The sequence below is a fragment of the Poecile atricapillus genome, chromosome Z (assembly GCF_030490865.1).
Source record: "Poecile atricapillus isolate bPoeAtr1 chromosome Z, bPoeAtr1.hap1, whole genome shotgun sequence".
Classification (NCBI taxonomy): domain Eukaryota; kingdom Metazoa; phylum Chordata; class Aves; order Passeriformes; family Paridae; genus Poecile; species Poecile atricapillus.
In genome coordinates, this window is record NC_081289.1 from 27,245,214 (window position 1) to 27,268,120 (window position 22,907).

Sequence of the window (22,907 nt, forward strand, 5' to 3'; positions counted from 1 at the left end):
GCCTGTTGGGTCTGGGGTTGGCTTATTTGTTCACTATACAAACTATTCAATTACTGTATCTATTGTACAGTGTAACTTAGTGACAAGTGGCTGTAAATGTGGAAGAACATCAGCGTAACATTAAGGATGATCTGACAAGGGTTTTCTGCAAGATCTGAGAGGTCTAGAAAACAGCAGCCTCTCAAATCTCCTACCTCCAAGTAGGCTGTTGCCTGTTCTTACATAGTGCAAGACATACCTCTCTTCATTTCACAGTTACCTTCATAAAATTAGTCTGCCAAAGGTTAAGCAGAATATGTTTTCTTCTATTATTCCTTCTGTTTGCTTGTTGGCTTTCCAAGCTCATCTACCCTATTTTCCTTTTTCAAAGACAGTACTGTGAATGTATAGCCAAGGCTTATGTGTCTATAAATACTTTTTCTTCCAAATGGTTCCCTTCCCAGTCCTCATGACAGATATTAAACCCTTCAATGTCTTTTGGTTACTCACAGTGTCAGCTAGGAGAAGCCTTACAAAAGCCATGTGCCACTTCCCACTGCACACAAGAATTTGGGTGTCCTGTAACTGAATGGCTGCCACTTAGTGCTGGAAGTGAAAAAAGGCCCCTGGAGCACCAGGATTCTCATAAGCTCTTTGAAATAACAGAGTAGAAAACTGAAAAAGGAGGCTCTGGAGAAGCAGCAGATGAATTTATGAAGCCTGGGGACCTGGAAAATGAGCTCTGCATCCCAGAGCATGAGTGATAAGATAGTGCCAGTAGACAAGCACAAAGAGCCAGTGAGACAATGCTCCTCAAGGAAGTTGTGGTGATGAGGGACAGAGCAGATGCTGAAGTACCAAAGCTGCACACCTTGGAGCTGAGTGCCTGAGGAAGCAGCCTGGCCCCCTGTCCTGCAGCAATAATCCCTCCCATTGCAGCCGGGACACCTTTGGTCATTGCTCCTGACAGCAGCCCTTTGATGCTGATCTTTCTGCAATTTTCATTGCAATGATGTCAAAACACAGACCAAGCCCAGAATAACAGTAGGGAAGGAGATGGGAAAAATGAAGTCTAATCTAAGTGTTGGGTTTTAGATACCTGAGATTGTCAGTGCTGTTGTCTCCCTAAAGAAAGGAGCTGGCCTTACAGAACTATTATGATTATTGTTACATAACGAAGTTTTTATTATTGGAAAAGAATATAAATATTCCTCAATCAAATTGAACTTGATTAACATTAAAACGAATTTATTTAAATGCTATTATTTATTGAAAAGGCTTATTTAGAACTACAATGAAAATTGAACAGCTGTGGTGTGGGCACTGCCTTTAAGCTTGTTCTGTGTCAACACAGAACTCGTTTCTACTTAAGCTTTCAAGCAGCCTTGAGCCAGCCTGTGTGTGACCTAAGGGAGCAGTGCTGCTTGTTCCACTCTGGGAAGGGAGCAGGGGATGCATACCAGTTATAGCTCATGATGTGCTCCATGAAAGATCATTGCAGTAGAAAGACTTAATGAGCCTTTAATTTTGTATTGTGTCTTTTCTGGAAACAGCTTTGCTGTCTGCCATGCCATGAAATGTCTAGCATTTACAAGGGAATAACAGTAGTTATGATTTATTTCATTATTAACTATATTATTTTAAAGGAATTTTCTATTTTTAACATTGCTGGAGGATTGTTTGGAAAACTTGAATGTGGAGGATCCCTGATGCTATGGAAATTTGCTGATCAAGTTGCAGACTGGTTTTGCCAGCTCCCCACCACTGTCCCTCTGTAATTAGGCTGTGACCACTACCCTGGATTCTCAGTGTGTTTCACATGGATAGTGACAGTCCTTTGTGTTTAAATCAACAGGCTGTAGCCTCACGTTAGAGCCTTTGGATTGTGTGGAAGAGCAATCCATATGTAAGGTAAACCTTTGGAATGAACCTTTTCTATGCTGCTTTACTCCCACCTGCAGTTAAGTCTGTACAGTTGTGCTTCACACGTTATTTGTTCAGCCACTCACTACAAAGCCTGTACAGACTGGGAATAGACTAGGAATGCACAGTACAGCCTTTTTTTTTTTTTTTTTTTTTTTTTTTTTTTTCCCTCCTACAACGTCAACACAGTGACTGTGGTAACAAAATAAATGGGGTAGGGTGGAAAATAGAACTGCCTCCAGGGACTTACCTTTACATAAGCTTCTTGACAGGCTGACAGAGCTGGGATTGTTCAGCCTGGAGAAGAACAGGCTCTGGAGAGACCTCACTGCAGCCTTCCAGTACCTGCAGGGGGATTATGAAAAGGAGGAAGATGGACTTTTTATACGGGCGTGTAGTGACAGGACAAGGGGCAGTGGTTTTAGACTGAGAGAGGGCAGGCTGAGATTAGATACAGGAAGAAATTCTTTGCTGTGAGGGTGGTGAGGCACTGGCACAGATTGCCCAGAGAAACTGTGGATGTCCCATCCCTGGGAATGCTCAAGGTCAGGCTGGACAGGGCCCCGAACAACCTCCCCTTGTGAAAGGTGACTCCGCCCTCCGCAGGGGTTTCGAACTGGACGATCTTTAAGGTATCGTCCAATCCAAGACATTCTGGGACCGCGTGGGCCAATCCCGAGCTACAAGTAAGAACGGAGCCGGGGAGGCGCCAGCGGGGCCTGTTCCTGGGCGGGACGGCCGCGAGGCGCCATGGCCGCGGGAAAAGAACTACAGCTCCCGTCGTGCCCCGCAAGCAGCGCGGCGGGAACAAGCTCCCCGCTGATTTGCTGTGCTTTCAGCTGCTCTCGCCAATCAGATGCACAGCTCGCGGGGGACGCTCTCCACGCGCATGAGGCGGGCTGGCGGCGTCCCGGGAGCAATGGAGCGGGACCGGGGAGAGGTGAGCGGGACCGGGGACGGGACCGGACCGGGACGGGACGGGACGGGACGGGACGGGACGGAGGCTCCGCTGGGGCCCAGGATGGGCTGCTCCTGGAGGAGGCGGTGGGTCTGTCTGATCCCGGCGGGATGGGCCGGGATGCGTCCCCCTCAGCTTCCTGAGGAGTCTCCAGGTGATGCTGCCCTTTCCTGGCAGCCCTGGGGACTTGTAACATGTCCGCAAGTTTTACTCACCTGTTGTGGAAGAGTAACGATGCAATGGTCCTCACGTCCTACGAGCTGGTGTAAGGTGAACCCACACAGGGATTAAAAGGTGATGAAAAGATTTCTTTTTTAGAGGAGTTCAGGCCTTTCAGACGTAAGGAATGCTGTCTGAGGGCCTGGATCCGCAGGAGAGCAACTTGTTGTTCAGGGAGCAACTTGGGAACCTTGGGTCTGTTTTGTGTGAAAGCCAGAGAGGGTAAAGCAGGGAGACAGCAGCGAGTGAAGTCTGATCTTTCTGTCCACGTGTCTATAATGATAGCGAGGAGCTAAGGATCAGAGGGAATTTAGCACTGGAAGGTGATGGGCTTGCTGCTGATCTTTCGTTGTTGCGCACTTGGAGGAACAATTGTATCCTCCTGCCTCATGTAGCTGTTTGAATCTGCCTTTCTGTTCCATCACTTCCTGTCCTGATGTTGACTTCTTGCTGCTCCTTCATGAGTTGCTAACACATTTTCCCAGCTTCATTTGGGCTTATTTGGAGCCTGGCTCAAGATTCTTCTAGTCTGAGACACACTGGTTTTCTTTGCTCTTTCTTCAGTCTGGGCCTCACAGTTCTCCTTCTGTAACAGCAAGGACAAAGAGCTAGTGAAGATGTTTAGCTGTGGAGGCATCTGGTTTTAAGCAAAAACCTATAGCAAATGTTCTGCCATCCTGCTGGTGTAGTTTCTAGACCAAGGTCAGCTGTGGACTGTGAAGTTTCCAGAGGACATGAACTGTCTCCAGGACTGAGTTGGCCCTGCTGACTTCCAGGCTGTGCTGGTCTTGTGAGCTGTGGTGGTGGGAATATGCGGCTTGTGCTCTGTTCTGGAAGTGTGATGGTGTCTGCCCTGCTGTGCTGTGCAACTGTGTTGGGAGGAAAATTGCCTGGAAGGACACAGTCTCATCTGTCCTTCATCAGCGTGGAAGTGCTGTGCCCTGTATTTCTGCATGTTTCTCAAGCTGTTTTTTATCCAGCTACAGCCCTGTGGTACTTTCCTCTTGGGAAGCAGCCTGTGGAATGCCAGTAATGGGACCTGTTTGGGGGAAGGCATTCAGAGTCCTGCCTTTGGGGTTGTTATGTGGACTCTTTGCTCACCCTGAGGTCACTCCCTGGCCCAAGAAGGAGCTCCCCTAGCAGCAAAGGCAGGTTTATTGTGCACTGGAGTATAAAGTCTCTATTTTAAAGCAAACTGGCTCTTTTTGTAGTTGGTGTCTGCCTTCTGCCACAAAACTTCATCTTTGGAGCGGATGGAGGAGGAAGGCGATGACGATGAGGATGATGATGAATTGGACATCTTTGGGGGTTATGACAGCCTCACGTGCTACAACAGCAGCATGGGCAGTGACAGCAGCTCCTGTCTGGAGGAGTCTAGCGATGATGAGGTGGCAGACCGGGAAGCTGGAGAACTTTCGACCTCTCCAATGCACCAGCCATCCACAGGCCGGCTCACAGAAGACAGTGGCTCCGAGCCAGGTACTGCCTGTGCTGCCTGAAACATGTTTGGGGGCATTGAAGGGTGTGTGGCTGCACCTGGGGATGCTTTGGGAGCAGCTTTGGATTCAGACTGCATTTTCTGGGCTATGTGGGGGATCTGCTCTGTATAATGACTGTTAGCTGGTCTCAGTTCTGTCCTTGTAGTGCATTGACTCTGCTCACACTTTTCACCTTCCTTCTCCCAGCTGTGTGTGAAATGTGTGGGATTGTGGGCACCAGGGAGGCTTTCTTCTCCAAGACCAAGCGTTTCTGCAGTGTCTCCTGCTCCAGAAGCTACTCCTCAAATTCCAAAAAGGCCAGCATCCTGGCCAGACTGCAGGTGAGTTAAAACCTTTCCATGTGGCTCTCAGGCTCCATTGTGCTTGCAGGCTCTTGTCATGCTGGGGGACTTCAACCACCTCTATACGTGCAAAAAGTAGCATGGCAAGCTGTAGGCCATCCAGGACACTCCTGGAATGCATGGGGGATCATTTCTTGAGCCAGGGAATAGACAGCTGTAGCAGAGGGAAGGCAACACTAGATTTGATAGTCACCAAGGTAAATAAACTAATTGGGGATGTCAGGACTGGAGTGGCTCCAGCTGCAGTGGTCATGCATTGGTGGAATTTGTAATCTTGAGGAATATAGGGCAGCTAAGGAGTAAGGTCACACTCCTGAGCTGAAGGCAGCCTTCCATCTCTTCAGGGAGATTCAATAATTCTGTGAGCTTTCCTCCGGATGGAGCAGGATGTGGCTGCATGTAGGGGTAGGTGATTGCTTTCTAGTTAAATATAAGACTAACATTCCCAGTGGCTTCCAGCCTGACATCCCCAGAGAAGGCATGACAGCTTAAAAGTGGTTCTGCCTAAAAGCTGAAAAAGGACACACTATTTCTTGTTTCTGTGAGCATTAATAAATAATGTAGTAACCTGAAAATTGTCCCAAGGAAGGGATACATACCCAGTTGCAAGGTGTGACTTAGTCTCCTATGTCATTAATGTTTCTAATGTTCCTTCTTTTGTAGGGGAAACCACCAACAAAGAAAGCTAAAGTTCTGCACAAGGCATCCTGGTCAGCCAAGATCGGGGCCTTCCTCCATTCGCAGGGCACGGGACAGCTGGCGGATGGGACACTGACAGGCCAGGATGGTGAGTGTAGGTGAGATGTGAGGAGGTGCAGCTGCTGGAGTCACAGAAATGGGGACACCTTGAGGACTGAAAGCTCTACAGTCCTCCTCCTCCTCTCTGGTACACTGTCTTGTATGATGTGTGTGGATTGCTCTGACACAGGCTGGCAGAGCACAGGGCACATGATTTTTTTCCTCTTCCTGCCCATCCACTATTGTAGCCTCATCCTCACTCCTCGTACAACTTGACCTGGAGCATAAGTTCTGTGGTCCCAATCCCACGAGGTGCTGGCTTCTGCTGGCAGAGGTGACTTAAAGGTGTCCTGCTTCTCCCAGCCATCCACTGCCCCACTGCTCATGGGGAGTTACATTTGCCCCAAGTCACTCACTGATAAACTTGAACAATGAACAGTGACTGCAGCTGAACTAGCAGCAACTTACTGTGTTGGGGAAAAGGGGAGTGCTGGGGCATGGCAGCAGCAGGGACTGATCCCTGAGCAGACTGCTGCTGGAGCAGAGCTGTAGCCTTCACAGGAGTGACTGTGGTATTAATCTCTCAAATTAGTATTTCTGATTTTCCCAGCACCCTCTGGGAAAGCAAGCACTGCTGTTATGACCCTGCAGTGTCGCTGCTGAGAGGCAAAGATGTGAAGTGGTTTAACCCTGAAAGGATGCACTCTCCCTGGAGTGCTTTAGGCCTGGGCTGGACTTGACCCCTTTTATTGCTCTTTCTGCCCCCCTTTCCAAAAGCAAGTGACAGCAAATATTGATTAATAATATATTTTGCCTCTTGTGGGGGTTAGTGACCACGCACTCACACAGGGTCTAGTTTCCCACCAGAAAAAAATGCAGTGGAATGTGTAATCCCTGTGTGCTGTGTCCTAGTGCTTGGAGACTGCAGGCTGTAGTCCAGAGGTAATTGATCTCTGTGCCTGTTCTGTGATCTCATCTGATTTTTCTGCTCTGATGTCTGCTTGTAGCACTCGTCCTGGGCTTTGACTGGGGAAAGTACCTGCAGGAGCACGGCTACAAGGCAGCTCCTGTCAGTTGCTTCAAACACGTGAGTCCTACTTTGCTGTGCATGGCAGGGTGCATGGGGCATGTCACATGCATGGGGCCCCCCTGTGCTCCTGTGGCAGGTGGTGAGCAGGGGCCCAGCAGGGGGTTATTGAGATCCAGGTGATGCAAGGAAAGGACTTGGGGTTTCTTGCAGCTGAGAATGGGAGTCTCATAAAGGGTCCAGGAGTTGGGGGGAAGGAAACAGAAGGGGACTTGACAGAAACACTGTTGGTAGTGATGCCTAAGGTTTTTAGTTTTTTATGTTTTTCATGTATTTGTAGCTTTGTAGATTGCTAAAGTATGGCTGTAGCTTCTAGTATTTTTCTTCCCTACATTTAGGAACAATAAGCTAACCTTATAAACATATTCAGATGTGTTTCAATACACATATCGTAGTCTTATTCCAAGAAGAGAACCAGCTACTAGTATGTTCTATTTTCCAACCAGAATCTGAACCAGACATAACAAAACTGGGGCAAAAGAAACCTCTGGACTGCTTCCAGTGGGTCAGAATCCCACAGAGTATTACCTTACCAACTAACATTTTAACTGGACGGTATATGATAAATATACTAATTGACTAACCTTATAAAAAATGTAGAATTACTATACCACATGTGATTTTTGCCATATTGTGTACCTGAAAGCTTTCAAGTAAAGGTTTGCTTTTATATTCAATCTAATATTGTTGGGAAGATCTATTTTCCAGGCATCAGTAGCGCTGGCTCAGTGCTGACTGGGAACAAAATTAGTTCTGACTGAGGATGATAGTGAGAAGCTAATTTTGCAGTTTGTATGGCAGAGTACAAACACAATTTTGCAGTTTGTATGACCTAGGGTGATGTGCAGAGAGGAATTCTGTTTATGTGAGCCTGGCAGTAGCTGTCCCTCCAGCATGTCCAATGTTTTTAACACTTGATATATTCCTCTTGAGGCCTAATAATACTGACAGCATTTCATTTTTCTTGAGGATAAGTCAGGCAGACATGGCATTTTTAATGATTGTTTGGTATTTTTATGCCATAGAGGAATGGCAGCAGCTACTTTGGAATAATAGGACATCTGGCAGTGAAACAGTAAAGTATTGCTATATGGTATTCTGCCTTTTGGGATCCTCAGTGAATATCCCAGTGAGATGTTTGGGACAGTTGAACTGTATTTTAAGATGTTGGCAGATCTAGGAGGGCTAAGGCATGCAAGCTTGTGTCTAAGGTGAAAGTGTAGCTGCCCAAGACACATCTCTGAAAGTTAGAAGGGCCTGAACCCTACTGTGATTTCCAGCTCCCTCTCCCAGCATGGCTGTCTCAATCTTTCAGGTGCCACTCTTCGATCAGTGGGATGATGTGGTGAAAGGTATGAAAGTGGAAGTGCTGAACAGTGATGCTGTGCTCCCCAGCCGCGTGTACTGGATTGCATCCGTCATCCAGATTGTAGGTAAATCTCCAAAGTAATCTTTGACAGCTGGGCACAGCTAAGCTCTGAGGGAAGCTTTAGAGAGCTGAGTGTAGATGGTCAAACAAAACAACAGCTCTTCGGAGAGCTGTTGAGAGATTTTGGAACAGGAAATACCATGGTGTGGGAGTGAAAGGAAACCAGCACATGTTTCTTCTTCTGGTTGCTGGGCAATTTGCAAGAAAAGTTGCCAGAGAAGTTCTGGTAACCTGTGCAGAGCTCTGAAGGCCATGTGGTGGGTACTAAGCCTGTGGTGCCAAATTCTTGGACTCTAATGCCTTTGGCTGTCTGCTCTGTCCTGGCAGGATACAGGGCCCTTCTGCGATATGAAGGCTTTGAGAACGATGCTGGTCATGACTTCTGGTGCAATTTGGGCACAGTGGATATTCACCCCATTGGCTGGTGTGCCATCAACAGCAAAATCCTGGTACCACCACAAAGTAAGTGTGGGGCAAGAGGGCTCAGCATATGCCTAGGCATGGAGAAGCTTTAGTTTCTGCCTAGCACGTGGGGACAGGTGCTCCCACTGCATGTAGGACTACAGTTCTATCTGTGCTTTGAGTTAAAAGCAGCAGTTTGAGTTTGGGAAGCTGGAGACTGCTTTGATTGCTCCCTCTGCATCCCCCTGTCATTGACCTGGGGATGCTGCATTCAGAGCTGATGTCAGACTTGTGGGGGCTAATGCAGGTGGCTTTTCTTCCTTCTAGCCCACATGGAGGCTGGACTTGAACTTTGGGGGAACTTTTTGGTCCTATATTCTGGGCAGCATCTCTGGTAAGTGCAGTGACTCCAGTCGCTGCACAGCTAGCTGTTCAGAGAAGGATGGCAGTTTAGTGGAATTCTGGCAAGCTGAGATTTGCTTGGTATGGCTCATGGCTTTTGCTCTGTTACCACTTCCTCATCTAGATCAGTGTAGTTGAATGTCTGCTTGGCCCAGTTCATTCTGTAATGGTGATCCCTTCAGCCAGATGTGGAGGCAAGCTGGCAAAACAGAGTACAGAATCTGAGTGTGCAGAAGGCCTTTTTGTGCTAATGGACTGTTAGAGAGATGAAAGGTGTGATGCTGTAATTATTTTGGTCATAAAGATGGACTTTTTCCGTGCCCATATGTAGCTATCCATGCCAAGTACACTGACTGGAGAAGTTACCTCATGAAAAAACTGGTGGGAGCTAGGACCATCCCAGTGGATTTCCACATGAAGGTAAATGTGGGAGGCTGCCATTTTGCATGGGGGAAATGAAGCTGAAGTCAAGACATGTGCTCAACGTGTCTCTTCTGGTTCTGATCTGTGTGACTTTTGTGTGCCTTGAAACCTGGGCAGGGGCAGTGAGTGCTTCCACATGCTCCTGAGAGAACTGTCGTGATACTGTGGGTAATGGATGTCACAACCTCCATGCCCTCTCAGCACAACAGTTTCTGCTTTGTGTCACAGTAAGCTTTAAAATCTGTTGTCACATGGTCTGCTGGGAAATACTGGGGATGATGTTTGGCATTTTGCTGGAGGGAGAGGCCAGTGAAGCTCCAACCTGGCCTTTTCCTACCCTGCTTCAGTGCCAGGGAATAGCTCTGAGAGTCAAAACACTTGTCTTCAATGTTGGTAGCAAAGCAGCCTGCAGGGAGTGAGAAGGGCACAGGCTTCCTTTAAGTGCCATGGCCTTAGCATCTTTATAGCTCTCATGATTGTTTTTGTGTAGCCTGCACTGAGATTAGGTCTTGTTAGAGGGAAGAGGGTATTCTGTGGCTAGGAGCTTTGGAAATGGCAAATAAGGAAGACAGTCCCAGAGGCAGCAGGCAGGAAAGCAGGTGATAGGCTTTTCTGTGTGCAAGGTAAGTGGTGACCCTGAGCTGGAGATCTGGATGTAGCTAGTGCTTCCCATTACTTCTCAGAAAGTTAAGAGTTAAGTTTGTATCTGCTTGTTCCTGGGCCTCACCTTGTAGCTGGAAGGGAAGTGGTGAAGGGAAACAGACATTGCTTTGGTCTTACTCCCCTCAGCATCTCTGCTCCCACTTAATAAACAGGAGATGGAACTGTCTTGGGATCATAGTTCTAAAATGTCAGGGGTTCTGTAAACACCATTGGGCATTTGTGGATGAGTAGGGCAAGGATGTATGAGCAAACCAAAGGTCTCAAAGTCAGAAAGCAGCCAGTGACTCAACATACCTGTGCCTTTGGGTCAGTCTGCAGAGTAACTGGCTTTAGATGCGGAGTTGGCAGATAGATCATCGTGTAGTTCAAACTCTGATCAGAGTAAAACGGTGAAAATAAGAACCCGACCTCTTTTGAAGTCAACTGAAAATCCTGTTGCCCTTTGGGAAGCTACACCTCTAACTAATTGCAGTCTCAAAATCCTTGTGATCTCTTTCATGACTGAAAAAGGCACACACAATGCCTTACTCAGTTCTTTGTGAACAGAAGTTCTCATTGGGAACATTCACACAAGGTGGTGGCTGGGCATGGCTGCTGGGGGGGGCAACTCTTATGAGGCCACATGACAAAAGGGAGACCCAGGCTGTGTGTGCTCAACTACACTGTCACCTAGGGCTGCCAGCTGTTTGTACTCCTGATGAACCCACTCCTGTGCATCCCTTCCTAGTCAGCTTTGGGCAGTGCCAGGATGCATGTCTGTGGGGGAGGTTGTTCTCTGAAGTGTTTGGAGAACTGTGGTTGATCTCACCTTCTCTGTGGGTTGTTGCCAGATGGCAGAGAGCATGAAGTACCCATTCCGGCAGGGCATGCGGGTCGAGGTGGTGGATAAGAACCATGTGTCCCAGACACGTATGGCAGTGGTGGACACAGTGATTGGGGGCAGACTGAGACTCCTCTATGAGGATGGTGACAGTGATGATGACTTCTGGTGCCACATGTGGAGTCCCCTCATCCATCCTGTGGGCTGGTCACGGAGAGTGGGCCATGACATAAAGAAAACAGGTAAGGATCAGGCCACTGCAGTCGTCTTCTGATTTGCTGATAACTGCCTGCACCCTGCTTTGACACCAGTCTGGACATGCTGGGAGTGAGGCAGTTGCCTCAAGACCTAACAGGTGAAGTCTGCTTAGTTTTGTGTCTGCTGTTTTTTTATCTGGATAGATAAAAGCCCTGTGATCACAGGTCAGAACAGGGGACTGTAGGGTTTCTTACCTGAAACAGGCAGTCTGTTCTGTTAGTGTGGGTATACAGACTTTGCAACATGACAGATGTTTATAGTCTTTTTGAGGAAATTCATGCAGGCTTCTGTAACACTGGATGCCATCAGGTTGTATTTTTCTGGACTTTACCGAGAGGAATTGCTGATTAACTTACTCTGGCAAAGTAAGACAAAGTAAAAAGCACTACTTGAGCTCTGCTGATTCTTTTGGTTGTGTCTCCATTCCTTGCTGCCTCTCCCTGGTGATAACATATGTGTGTAGAGGTGTTATCAGTAGAGCTCAGGAAGCTGAGCTATCTGCTTTTGAGCAAGCCCTTCATCACAGCCTGTTTTATGAGAGGTGTAGAGAGACCTGTTATTTTTATTAAATGGTCTCATATTGAGGCAGTTTATAACAGTTAAGCTCTCACAGGAAAATTAATAACCAGTCTATTTTCTAACTGCAGTTGCTGCAGGTTTTTTACTTCTCTGTGTTTATTAATTTCCTCACAGAAGAAAAACGTAATGACATGGCAAACCATCCCACCTTCCGGAAGATTTACTGTGATGCTGTCCCCTATCTGTTTAAGAAGGTAGGACAAGTCTGCCTTTCTGTGGGGGTCACAAAGAGAGAAGCAGTGATAGCACTTCCTTGCTTGGGCATACATGCTTGCCATGTGGGTTGTTGAGGGTTGGCTTTCTTATAGCTAAGGGCAGTAAGGTCTTTGGGGTGTCAAGGCTGTTGTTAAGCAGGACCAGGTCAAAGGAGAAAGCTAAAAGAATGAAAGGACAGTGATAGATTGAGGGACTCAATTGGAGGGCAAGCAAGGGAGCTTTGAGATGGAGAAGGAAGTGAATTGCATGGGAGAGACCAGTCCTGACAAGGAACTGGATCATGCTGGTAAGGATTGAGATGAGAAGGAGGCTTGCTTTGTTGTGGAGCAGCAGTTGGGCTTGGCTCTCTGACTGACCAGAGTCGTGGTGAGGGGTTGCTGACACAAAAAAGTGTTGGTTTGGCTGCCTCTTTGTCTGTAAGAAAATATTCTTGTAATATTTTTGCTTTCCCCTTCCAAGTTGAGCCAAGTGAAGAAGTGCTAATCTTATTTGCATTTGCTGTGCTTGGTGTCATGATGGGACTGTCCCATACCCCTGGCAGCACATGGTACCCCAGAGTCTCCCTTAGGTACGAGCGGTCTATTCTGAAGGCGGATGGTTTGAGAGAGGCATGAAACTGGAAGCCATTGACCCCCTGAATCTGGGCAACATCTGTGTGGCCACTGTTTGCAAGGTAAGTTCAGTGGGCCTAAAGGGATCGGCAGTGTTTGCTTGAGATAATGCAGCTTCTCCTCAGGTCTTTTCAAATTAATAAGACCAGGTAGGATTTTGCATGGGAGAGCAGAGAGGGCTGTCAAGAGAGGTGGACAGCTGTTGTGTGGAGGGAACTGGGGGGTTACCTCAGAGTTCTAACAAGCTGCTGTCCATGTGTACTGAAATGGACAGCATGAAGATGAGCATGCTCATCTAGATTGCATGGTCTGCAAGCTAGTGGAGTGTGTGTGACTGGCAACCACCCTCTTTCTACCCTTGGGCATGCAGTAGGGAAGATTCGTTCTCCAGTTCTGAGTGCACAGAGAGACCCCTGTGGAAAGAAAGGAAGAGTTGTGGGGTGACCTCCATGTGGGGAATGGCATGAGGAAGCTGAGGATTGATGTGTCTCCTTCAGTTTCTTGATGAGGTGGTTGTAAGCTCTACTCTTGTGCTAGTGTTGAGAAGTAAATTCCTTGCCCATGTTTCCTCATTGAGGTGTGTTGAACGTTGAAAGTATATCATCCATCTGGGCTTTTCCTGCTTCCTCAGGAAGCTGTTTGCCCTCAGAGAACCCAAGCTGAGGACTTTGAGACTTGGAGTTTGGCAGTGGGATGCTAGGAGAGCTGTTTATGTTTAAAATGTTCCCTTCAGTCACTGATTGGAAATGGAAGAGTTTGGGACAGGTATGCCTACTGCCTTTGGTAGGCACCAATTGCCAGTGAGTGACAGGATGAGACAAGTCTTGTTGCTATACAAGGTACCAATTCCAAGGATGGTGCTCCTTCCCTTCTATCCAGTAACAAATTCATGATCTTGCTGATGGGGAGAGGGTTTTTGGGCTGCCAATAAAGTGTTTCTGGGGGAGAACAGAGCTCCTGACCATTTACACACAGTCCTTTCACAAGGCTCTTAGTGTTATTCCCAGTCCTGCAGAAATTGCTGCTTTGGGGATTATCTTGTGTTGACTAACATATTAGGAGAAGCTTGGGGCATATAACATTGCATTTTACTGTCTAGTGGCAATTGTGATTGATATTTGGGGACTCTTGAGAGAATCTTTTGGGAGGAAGAGAGGCTTTAGAGCAAGTAGAGCTCTACACTCATGCCTTCACTCCCATCTCAGGTTCTCTTGGATGGGTATCTCATGATCAGTATTGATGGAGCAACATCTGATGATGGCTCTGACTGGTTCTGCTATCATGCCTCCTCACATGCCATCTTCCCTGCCAACTTCTGTAAGAGGAACAACATTGAGCTGACCCCTCCAAAAGGTGAGATTTGGACTCTGCCCTGTGGTACAAACCTGCATGCAGAATCTGATGGGTGGTGTGTTTCTGAGAAGGGTCAGGTTCAGATAAATCAAAACAAGGTCCCAATCTGTTTGTTTTTCAGGGAGACAGGGCTCAGAGAGCCAGTCTGTTTGAGCTCTGCCCATATACCAAGTTTTAGTTAGCTCCTGGCAGATCAGTGGGAGAGGTGTATGATGCCCAAACTGAACAGAATAAAAGCTTTTAAAGGACAAGGAGGGTGGGAAGGGATAAGTAGAGCCATTGCTGCAGGAGTCAGTACTTAAGTGTCCAGAGCTCTGTTCTTTTCTCTATGAATAGATCTGACATGAGTATTTCTTCAAACTCCTAAGAGATGATCACCCTAGGAGTGTTTTTGCTTCCTCATCTAGCCATACCCAAAACAGCCTGCTCTGAATTTCTGTGTTGCAGCATTTTTGTGCAGTGCTGTTCCATCTTCCTTTGATATTCCTGTTGCTGGAAAAAAGAAAGATTGGTTTTAGTGGTGTGTTTTGAACATACTACGTCCTGCTTGCTGCTGGTCCTTGCCTTTCTCTGTGGTCTGGGTCTATGGCTGACAAAGATGTTCAGAGCTGCAACTTGCACTTTTCTGTATTTGCCTGCTGGGGAGGGGTGCTGGACTCCCATGGAATCCATGCACTAGGTTCATGTCCCAGATCAGGCTGTATGTGCTGGTTCATTGACCTGCTCTGCAACCAGTTGCTGTGCCTCCTTACTGCCTATTCTGTCTTTTGTCCCAGCTGGCCAACCCAGTGATTGCCTTTTCACCTCTTGGTGTTTCTTCCTTCTGCAGGGCACGATGCAAAGACATTCAGCTGGGAACGTTACCTGGAAGAGACAAAATCAAGACCTGCTCCATCACGGCTTTTCAACACAGTGAGTGCTGCCAGGAAGAAATTATGTGTAGGGATGCTTGGAGTAAGTAAGGAGGAGTGCAAGAGCTCTGGCTGTCACAAGATCACTGAGATGGAAGTGACTTCTTGTCCAACACCCCTGCTATAGCAGGGTCACCTGTAGCAGATTGCTCAGTACTGTGTCCAGATGGATGGTGGCTCCACATCTATGTGGACAACCTGTGCCAGTTCTCATTGGCACTTATGGTAGAATGTGTCTCCTGATGTTCACAGGGAAACTCCCGTGTTTCAGTTTGTGCCTGTAAACTCTGGTCCAGGCACTGGGCACCACTGAGAGGAATCTGGCTCCATCTTTGCACCCGCATTTTAGGCATTTATATACATAAATAAGGTACCCCTGAGCCTTTTCTTCTCCAGGATGAAGTCACAACTTTCTCATACAAAAGATGCTCCAGTTCCCTCATCATCTTCCTGGCCCTTTGCTGGACTCTCTCCAATATATCCACATCTCTCTTGTACCAGGGAACAATTCAGGTGCGGCCTCATTAGTGCCAAGCAGAGGGGTTGATCAAGAGCAGTGCCATTGATCTGCTGAGAACAGGTTACCATTAGCCTTTTTTTGTTCCAAGGGCACATCCCTGGCCCATGTTCAACTTCATGTCCACTGGGATTCCCAGGCCCTTTTCTGCCACACTGCTTTCCAGTTAGTCTGCCCCCAGCTTGTGTTGCTGCCTTGGGTTCTTCCTCCGCACGTATGGGACCCTACAATTTCTCCAGCTTGTCAAGGCGCCTCTGGAGGGCAGCACAACCATCTAGTATATTCTGTCTCTCCTACCAGTTTTCTACCACAACCAAGCTTGTTTGGTTTGACATGACACTGACATAACATGTCATCCAGATAATTAATGAAGATGTTGAATAGCATTGGATCCAGTATTGACCCCTGGGGTAAACTGCTAATTACTAGCCTCCAACTAGATTTTGTGCCACTAATAACCATCCTCTGGGCTCAGTCACTCAGCCAGTTTTCAGTCTCTCTTGCTGTCTCTGCACCCAGCCTGTATAGTTCAATCATCTTTAAGAGGTTCTTATGGCAGACAGTGTCAAAAGCCTTCCTGAAGTCAGGATAGACAATATGCAGTATACACAATATATGCAGTCTCTGCTGGGCTGCAATTTGCTGGTTTAAGCAAGCACTTTAAGGAGAGCTTAAAGGCCTAGGAGTATGTGTTCTCCAAGTTAGGACATCAGTGTCCTGCCTTTGTGGGTCCCTCTGAGTGTCACCTGAGATTCTGTAGTGTTTCTGTGAGCTCCAGGCTCCTGGTGGGCTCTGCATTGCTCATTGCCTGTGGATGTGTGGCTGGCATATTGGGTGGAGGGTGGGAGCTGCTTTACATCAGCAAAACCGTTGCAGTGCCTGGGCCTATGCTGGTCTTTCTGATTTCCTAGGGGTATGTCATGTAATTGTTTGACTGTATGCTCCTGAACTGCTGCTGCCCCCACATCACGATCGTGCTTCTAACAGCTGGGCTGAGGTTGACTAAGGACACAGTTGGCCTTGGATCTGTTTTTGGATCTATGGGCTTGTTGTCTTGTCTGCTTGCTTTAGGTGGGAGGCCAGCCTGTGCGAGAGTGGTGTTGGCCAGATACGGGTTTGGACTGAGTGCAATGGCCTTAGCTTTTCTTTTTTCATGTTTCCATTTTTTATGCACCCAGGACTGTCCAAACCATGGCTTCAAGGCAGGCATGAAGGTGGAGGCAGTGGACCTGATGGAACCCCGGCTCATCTGTGTGGCCACAGTGAAGCGTGTAGTCCAGCGTCTCCTTAGCATCCATTTTGATGGCTGGGACAACGAATATGACCAGTGGGTGGACTGCGAGTCTCCAGACATCTATCCTGTGGGGTGGTGTGAGCTGACAGGCTACCAGCTTCAACCACCAGTGGTTCCAGGTGAGTGAAGATTTTACTGTGGTTTCAAATGCTGGAGATAAAGATTTCCTTCCTCCTGCTCTGTGAGTGGCTCCTTTGATTTTTGGGCCTTGTAGGGAGAAGCAAATGGCTTCCTTGATTTGCACTGGCTACCGTAAATCTTCCTCTGTTGCCATGTTCTAGGAGTTGGCAGAGGGAGGAGCCTGATGGGGAGAAAACAGCCTGAGTTTTGAGGTTGGCTCTGTTCCCCCACACCAACACAGAATTAATTACTCCTGAGGAAGCTGGGTAGAGTTCCAGGTGGTCCTATCCCTGCACAGCTCCCTTTTATTAAGCATATCTATAACCTTAGCCAGATAGCAGCAGGAGCTCGCCTCATGCTCCCTTTTCTTATCCACTCTCTGACTCTGTCTGTAAAAGGTAAGAGCATCCTCTCAAGAGTTTGTTCCTTCCCTTGTCACAGGGAGGCCACTGCCTCACCTTTGCAGATGTTTTCCTTCTTGTCCCAAACTACAAATCTTGTTTCTTAACTGCCCCTACCAAGTCTGTACTGGGCCTCTCTCCCCTGTGCTGCCCCAGCCTGTCAGCCTGGGCCCTCACCTGGAAGCACAGACAGCAACTGCACTAGAGCCTTGCTTTCTCCTCAGCTGGTTGTCTTGGGAAGAGGGCTTTGGCTTGGGGGGACGGGTATATCTGTTTCTCGCTTATGTCACTTCATCCCAGTTACCTACTGGTTATGGGACTTGGCTTTCGTTTCCCTCTCGTCTCCATGACAGAGCCCACAACTCCAGCGAAGGCCAAGGAGGTGCCCAGGAAGAAGAAGAAATCCTATGGAAAGAAGAGTGAGTGATGTTTGATTAGTGCCCTCCCGCTCGCTCGCAGGCTGGGCCCAGTTAGAGGAACCCTGTCCATGTCCCATCAGAGCAGGAGAGAGAGGCCTTGTCTTGCTGTGGATGCCCTCAGCTGGCTGTGGGTTTGCCAATACAGCTTCATCCTTCTTACCTGCCCTGTTACCTTAAGAGCAGTGAGCTGTGTGTGGGAAGGATCTGTTTTGCAGTCTGTTTTCTGTTGGCCGAGGTATATATGGCACTTGCTTCCAGGTGTGAGGTTGTGCTGCTTTCTCTACTGTGTCCATGTTGGAGGGAGATGTTTGCTGCAGCTGGAGGGTAACTGGAGAGCAACTCTGCTTTGTGCTGAGGGAAAGAAGGCCTTAAGATGGCTGAAGACACCAGTATAAACCATTTTATTGTTTCATCTTGTCATTGTTGTTGTCATTGTTGCAGTAGCTGTGGCAAATCATGTAGACAGACAAGAAATTCCTTCCTAGGGGGTGGAGGGGAAAGGACTTCTAAAGAATATAAAGATTTTCAGCATAAATAAAAAGGTCAGTTAAAAACCAGAACATTATGGTTACAATGCCTGTGCCTTGCAGCAAATATGCTCATTGCCTAGGACTAGACCCAGACAGGTAAGCAAAGCTGACTCCACACTGATTCCAAGAGGACCTGCTCCTTGGAAGTTAAACACATGCTGAGATGCCTTGCCTTGAATGAAGGAGAACATGAAGGAGCATATTTTGAGATGATGACTATAGATTTTTTCTCCAGTAGGCTAATTCTGTTGTATAACCAGTTGGCAGCTAATGACCATGTAGCTTTCTGTTCAGTTGTGCTGGTCTCTGGCCTGTGGTTTCTCAGAGGAACAGGGTTGCTGATTTTCCAGAGGAAAAGAAACACTCTTTTGCTCATACTTTGTTATCCCTTTGTTAAGGAAAAAAGTTACCTGCCAAAGCCCGCAGTGTCAAGCAGACTGTCAAGAAGCCTTCTGCCACGAATTCAAAAAGAGAAGCAAAAGCTGCCAGCCAGGCTTTGCCAGAGCCAGCACCTGATGAGAGTAAGGGAATGAGTTACTCTACCCTGCAGCCACATCCACCTCTCCCAGTACACCCTCTTGGCCACTAAGTCATGGGCACCCTCAGGCAGGAAAAGGCAGCAGCATGTCAAATGTCCTTCCCTACTCCTCCAGAGACACTCCAGAGAGTAGAAAAAAGCATTTGCTTGCTTTTGCTTTTTGCCTCCCAAGAGAGTTTGGTGGAACCAGGACTGCTCAATATCTCAATGCTGCTAATGCCTGCTGAGGGCCTGGCTGCCCTGCTGAGCAGTCTGGATGTGTGAGGTCAGGGAGGAGAGACAAAGTGGATATGTCAGAGGTTGCTGTCACATCCCAATCCCCATAAGGGCTGTTTCAGCACGTGAACACAGCCTCTCATGCTGTGGTGACCAGAAGAGCAGCTAGCTTACCTGCCAACCCTAGTGGGTAGAGGGAAGGAGGGTGGGTGAGGTGCCTTGTGCACATGGGGATTAGAGAGTCATGAAGGTCCCTCTTGTTCATTTAAGTTCCCCTATGTGAACCCAGACAGATTGAAAATGGACCACACCAGCTTTTCATCCCTTAGGAATTGTTCTTGGGAGCTAGCAGCTGAATGCTGCCAGGGTTTAGTCCCATCCTGATTGCTGCTGTGACTGTGATAGATTTGCAGTGGCATAACAGGGCTGCCTGTAGTGAGGGACCCTCAGGAAGTGGGCTTGCCCCAGGGCCTGGGGCATTTTGAGGACCTGTATGGACAGAGCTGGTTTGGAGATGCTGCAGGTAATGCAAGTCAACATGGGTTGATTGTATTTATTTACTTTTCCCTCTGTCTGTCTGTCTCTTGCTAGTCATTGCTGTGCGGGTGAAAGAAGAAACCATTGATCCTTCAGATGCAGAATTTGGAGAGACAGAGCTTCCTGTTCCCATCAACAGCATAAAGCAGGAGGACACAGACTGATCTGGAGCATTCCCCAGCTGGCCACAGCGGTTTTACCTTGTGGCTCTTTAGGGAAGGTCCTGGCAAAGGGAAATGGGACCAAAAGGGCCTTCCTTTTGTAAAGCAGACCACCCTGCAGCATCACAGCTCTGCTTTCCTGGTGTGCAAGAAAATTTTCCCTAGATTTGTAATATTAAGCCCTGGGAAACAGCAGAAAGACTGCAGGCTTGCTGAGGAGCATGACCAGGGTGGCTGCTGTGGTTGTGCATGCCTGATTTTGAAGGCACCTTTTGGAGCAGGAGGTCAAAACAGGGAAAGAGGCTGCCAGAGCACAAAAGGCCAGTTTGGGTTCTTGGCTGTGGCTGGAGACGATGAGCTGCTGTCCAACGTGATGAGTGCAGGACGTATCAGGAAAGGAGCTTCCCCCGTAGGACTTCGGTGCTGTGCTCTTTGGTCTAAGCACTGCGAACCCCAAGAAAATCAGGACAGGAAGAGTGGAAAGAGGTGAAGAAACAAAAAGAGATGATGGTGCCTGCTGAAGAAGTGAGACCTTTTTTCATAGAATCATAGAATGGTTTGGGTTGGAAAAGGACCTTAAGAATCTCAAGATCCTCATCTAGTTTCGATACCCCTGCTGTGGGCAGGGACACCTTCCACTAAACCAGGTTGCCCAGAAACCCATCCAGTCTGGCCTTGAACACTTCCAGGGATGAGGTATCCACAACTTCCCTGGGCATCCTGTTCCAGTGCATCATCACCCTCACAGTAAAGAGTTTTTTCCTAATACATAATCTAAAACTACTGTCTTTCAGTTCAAACCCATTCCTCCTTGTGCTGTCACTACATGCTCTTGTAAATGGTCTTGTCCCATCTTGCCTGTATGTTCTCTTCAGGTAGCAGGAGACTGCAGTTAGGTTACCTTGAAGCCTTCTCTTTTCCAGACTGAACAATCCTGATTCTGTCATTTCCTCATAGGAGAGGTGCTTCATCCTTTTAATCATTTTGGTGGCCTCCTCTGAACTTACTCCAACAGGTCTATGTCCTTTTTGTGCAGAGGACCCCAGAGCTGGATGCAGCACTTCAGGTAGGGTCTCACCAGGGCAGAGGGGGAGAATCCCTTCCCTCACCCTGCTGGCCATGTTGCTTTTGATGCTTTCACTCATCTCTTGATGCTTGATTGGCTTTCTGGGCTGTGAGTGCACATTGTTGGGTCATGTCCAGCCTCATGCACATGTATCCCTCAGTCCTTGGCAGGACTGCTCTTGATCCCTTCATCCCCCAGCTTGTGTTGATTCTGGGGATTGCCCTAACTCAGGTGCAGTACCTTGCACTTGGTCTTGTTAAGCCTCATGAAATTCCCATGTGTCCACTTTTGAGTCTGTTCAGATCCCTGTGTATGGCATCCCATCCTTCAGGTGAGTCAGGAGCAGCACTCAGCTTGGTGTTATCTGCAAACTTGCTGAGGGTGCACTTGATCCCTTCATCTGTGTCATTAATGAAGATATTAAATAACACAATTGGTCCCAGTACAGACTCCTGAGGGACACCACTGGTCACTGCTGCCCATTGGGACTCTGAGCTGTTGATCTCTAGCCTCTGAAGGTGACAATCCAACAAATTCCTAATCCACCAAACAGTCCACCCATGGAATCCATCGCTCCAGTTTGAAGGGAGTAGTTGTGGGGGACTCTGTCAAAACCTTTACAGAAGTCCCCCTGGCTCAAGAAGCTGACCTCCATGCATTGCAGGAGTCTCCTGCAGCTTGCCTTGGTACTTTCCCAATAGATGTCAAGGTGGCTGAATTCCCCCAATGGGACTGGAGCATGTGCACATGATGCCTCCTGTAGCTGGGGCAAGAAGGCTTTGTCAATGGCTCCCCTTGGTCCAGCAGCTGTAGGAGAGCCCAGCTGCAAGGTTCCTTTTGTTGCCTCAGTGTCTGATTTTTACCCACAGTCTTTCAACCTGCTCATGGCTGTTCTTCAGAGACAGCTCTTCACACTCAGTGCACCTCTAGATGTAGAGAGCAACCTCTCCATCTCTCCCTCCTTTCTGTCTCTTCTGAACAGCTCATGGCCATTGATAGTCACACTCCAGTCACACAATTTGTCCCACCAAGTTTCAGTAATGGCAACAAGGTCATAACTTCAACCTGGTGGTTTCCAGCCCCTCCTTTGGTTTGTTGCCCATGCTGCGTGCTTTGCTGTAAAGGCACCTTGGCCAGGCTGTTGGCTGCATCACCTGCCTAGTGGAACACCCCTTAATTCCTTTGAGATATTTCCCTGCTGGTATCCTTGTTGGCTTCTGTTACCTCAGGATTCCCTGGCTCACTTCTGTAAGACTCCAAGTGTGCTCCCCTGTGTCTGCTACCTCTAAAAGTCACTTGCAGAGGGACTTGCTAGCACCCTGTCTCTCTAATCTTTTCATACCATCCCACAGCTTGCCAGGGAAGAACCTGAAATTATCCCACTCACATCTGGTTTAATCAAGCAATTGGATTACCCAAGAAGGAGTTCAGGACGATTCACCACAACCATAAACACAGTGGTGGCTCTTAGATGCTCACCTTAAGGGACAGTCAAGGAACACCTTTCACTGCACTGATTGATATGATCTACACCCCAGAGGAAGCCATGGGACTTTGGAATTCACCTGCACGGAGTTCCTTAGTTTAAAGCCCATCTCACCAAATTAGGCAGCTGCTGCCAAAAATTTTCTTACCCCTTATAGACAGGTGGATCCCATCCATCTAACATGTTACAATCATTAAAGCACACCCACAGTAATTTTACAATCACTAAAGCACACACCATTGTCTCAAAAGCTAAAACCTTCTCTGTGGCGCCAGCCTCAAACCCAGATGTTCATCCACACTATGTGTCTGCTTCTGTCTTTTCTTGCTTTTAAACCCAGAACTGCAGAGGACTTGGAGCATGGTTTGAGTTTTTAATTTTTTGAACAGTTGTACTGTAAATTTGATCTACAGTCATACCCTGAAGCCCTGTGACCAACTTCGGGAAGAGGCCTAAGGCTTGCATATTGCTTTCCAGGCCACCAATACCCAGAGTTAGTCAAAACATATCTGTAAATTTATCTTTTAAAGCCTTTTCAGTTTAAGCAAACTTCTGGGGCCTGGGCTCCCAACCTATGCAGTCATGGGGAATAGGTTGAGCACATTGCTTATCATGGGATTACTTGTGGATCACTGATCAAATTCTGCAGGAAATAAAAAGGCTTCCATGTGCATCTTTTAATTCTGAGGAACTGCTGGGAATCAAGGCAACATTTTCACTAATAATTTTTAAGCTTTCTAGCATAGGATTTGTGCCAGTGCAGGACCTTACTGGATGGTGCTGGTTGCAGCCGCACTTAGGGTTCTGTTAT

General features: G+C 47.7%; 1 protein-coding gene across 2 annotated transcripts; it reads left to right on the forward strand.

The window, feature by feature from the left end:
• Positions 1 to 2,728: 2,728 nt before the first annotated feature.
• L3MBTL2 (L3MBTL histone methyl-lysine binding protein 2) lies at positions 2,729 to 20,733 on the forward strand. 2 transcript variants are annotated; one of them, XM_058827379.1, is made up of 17 exons: positions 2,729 to 2,842; positions 4,291 to 4,558; positions 4,765 to 4,898; positions 5,583 to 5,706; positions 6,665 to 6,744; positions 8,060 to 8,177; positions 8,501 to 8,635; positions 9,309 to 9,397; positions 10,894 to 11,125; positions 11,835 to 11,914; positions 12,505 to 12,609; positions 13,753 to 13,900; positions 14,730 to 14,812; positions 16,507 to 16,741; positions 17,497 to 17,562; positions 18,491 to 18,613; positions 19,438 to 20,733. In XM_058827379.1, exons 1-17 carry the CDS (start codon positions 2,759 to 2,761, stop codon positions 19,545 to 19,547), a joined length of 2,214 nt encoding a protein of 737 aa, XP_058683362.1. In that variant the 5' UTR covers positions 2,729 to 2,758; the 3' UTR covers positions 19,548 to 20,733. The 2 variants fall into 2 exon arrangements, with proteins under 2 accessions (XP_058683362.1, XP_058683363.1); XM_058827380.1 differs by lacking the exon at positions 17,497 to 17,562 and having other exon boundaries at positions 19,438 to 20,732.
• Positions 20,734 to 22,907: the final 2,174 nt, after the last annotated feature.

Coding starts and splice junctions, on each gene's coding strand:
- L3MBTL2 (XM_058827379.1), top strand. CDS start 2,759: ATGCACAGCTCGCGGGGGACGCTCTCCACGCGCATGAGGCGGGCTGGC. Junction 4,559..4,764: donor AGACAGTGGCTCCGAGCCAG/GTACTGCCTGTG, acceptor TCCTTCTCCCAG/CTGTGTGTGAAATGTGTGGG. Junction 9,398..10,893: donor CAGTGGATTTCCACATGAAG/GTAAATGTGGGA, acceptor GGTTGTTGCCAG/ATGGCAGAGAGCATGAAGTA.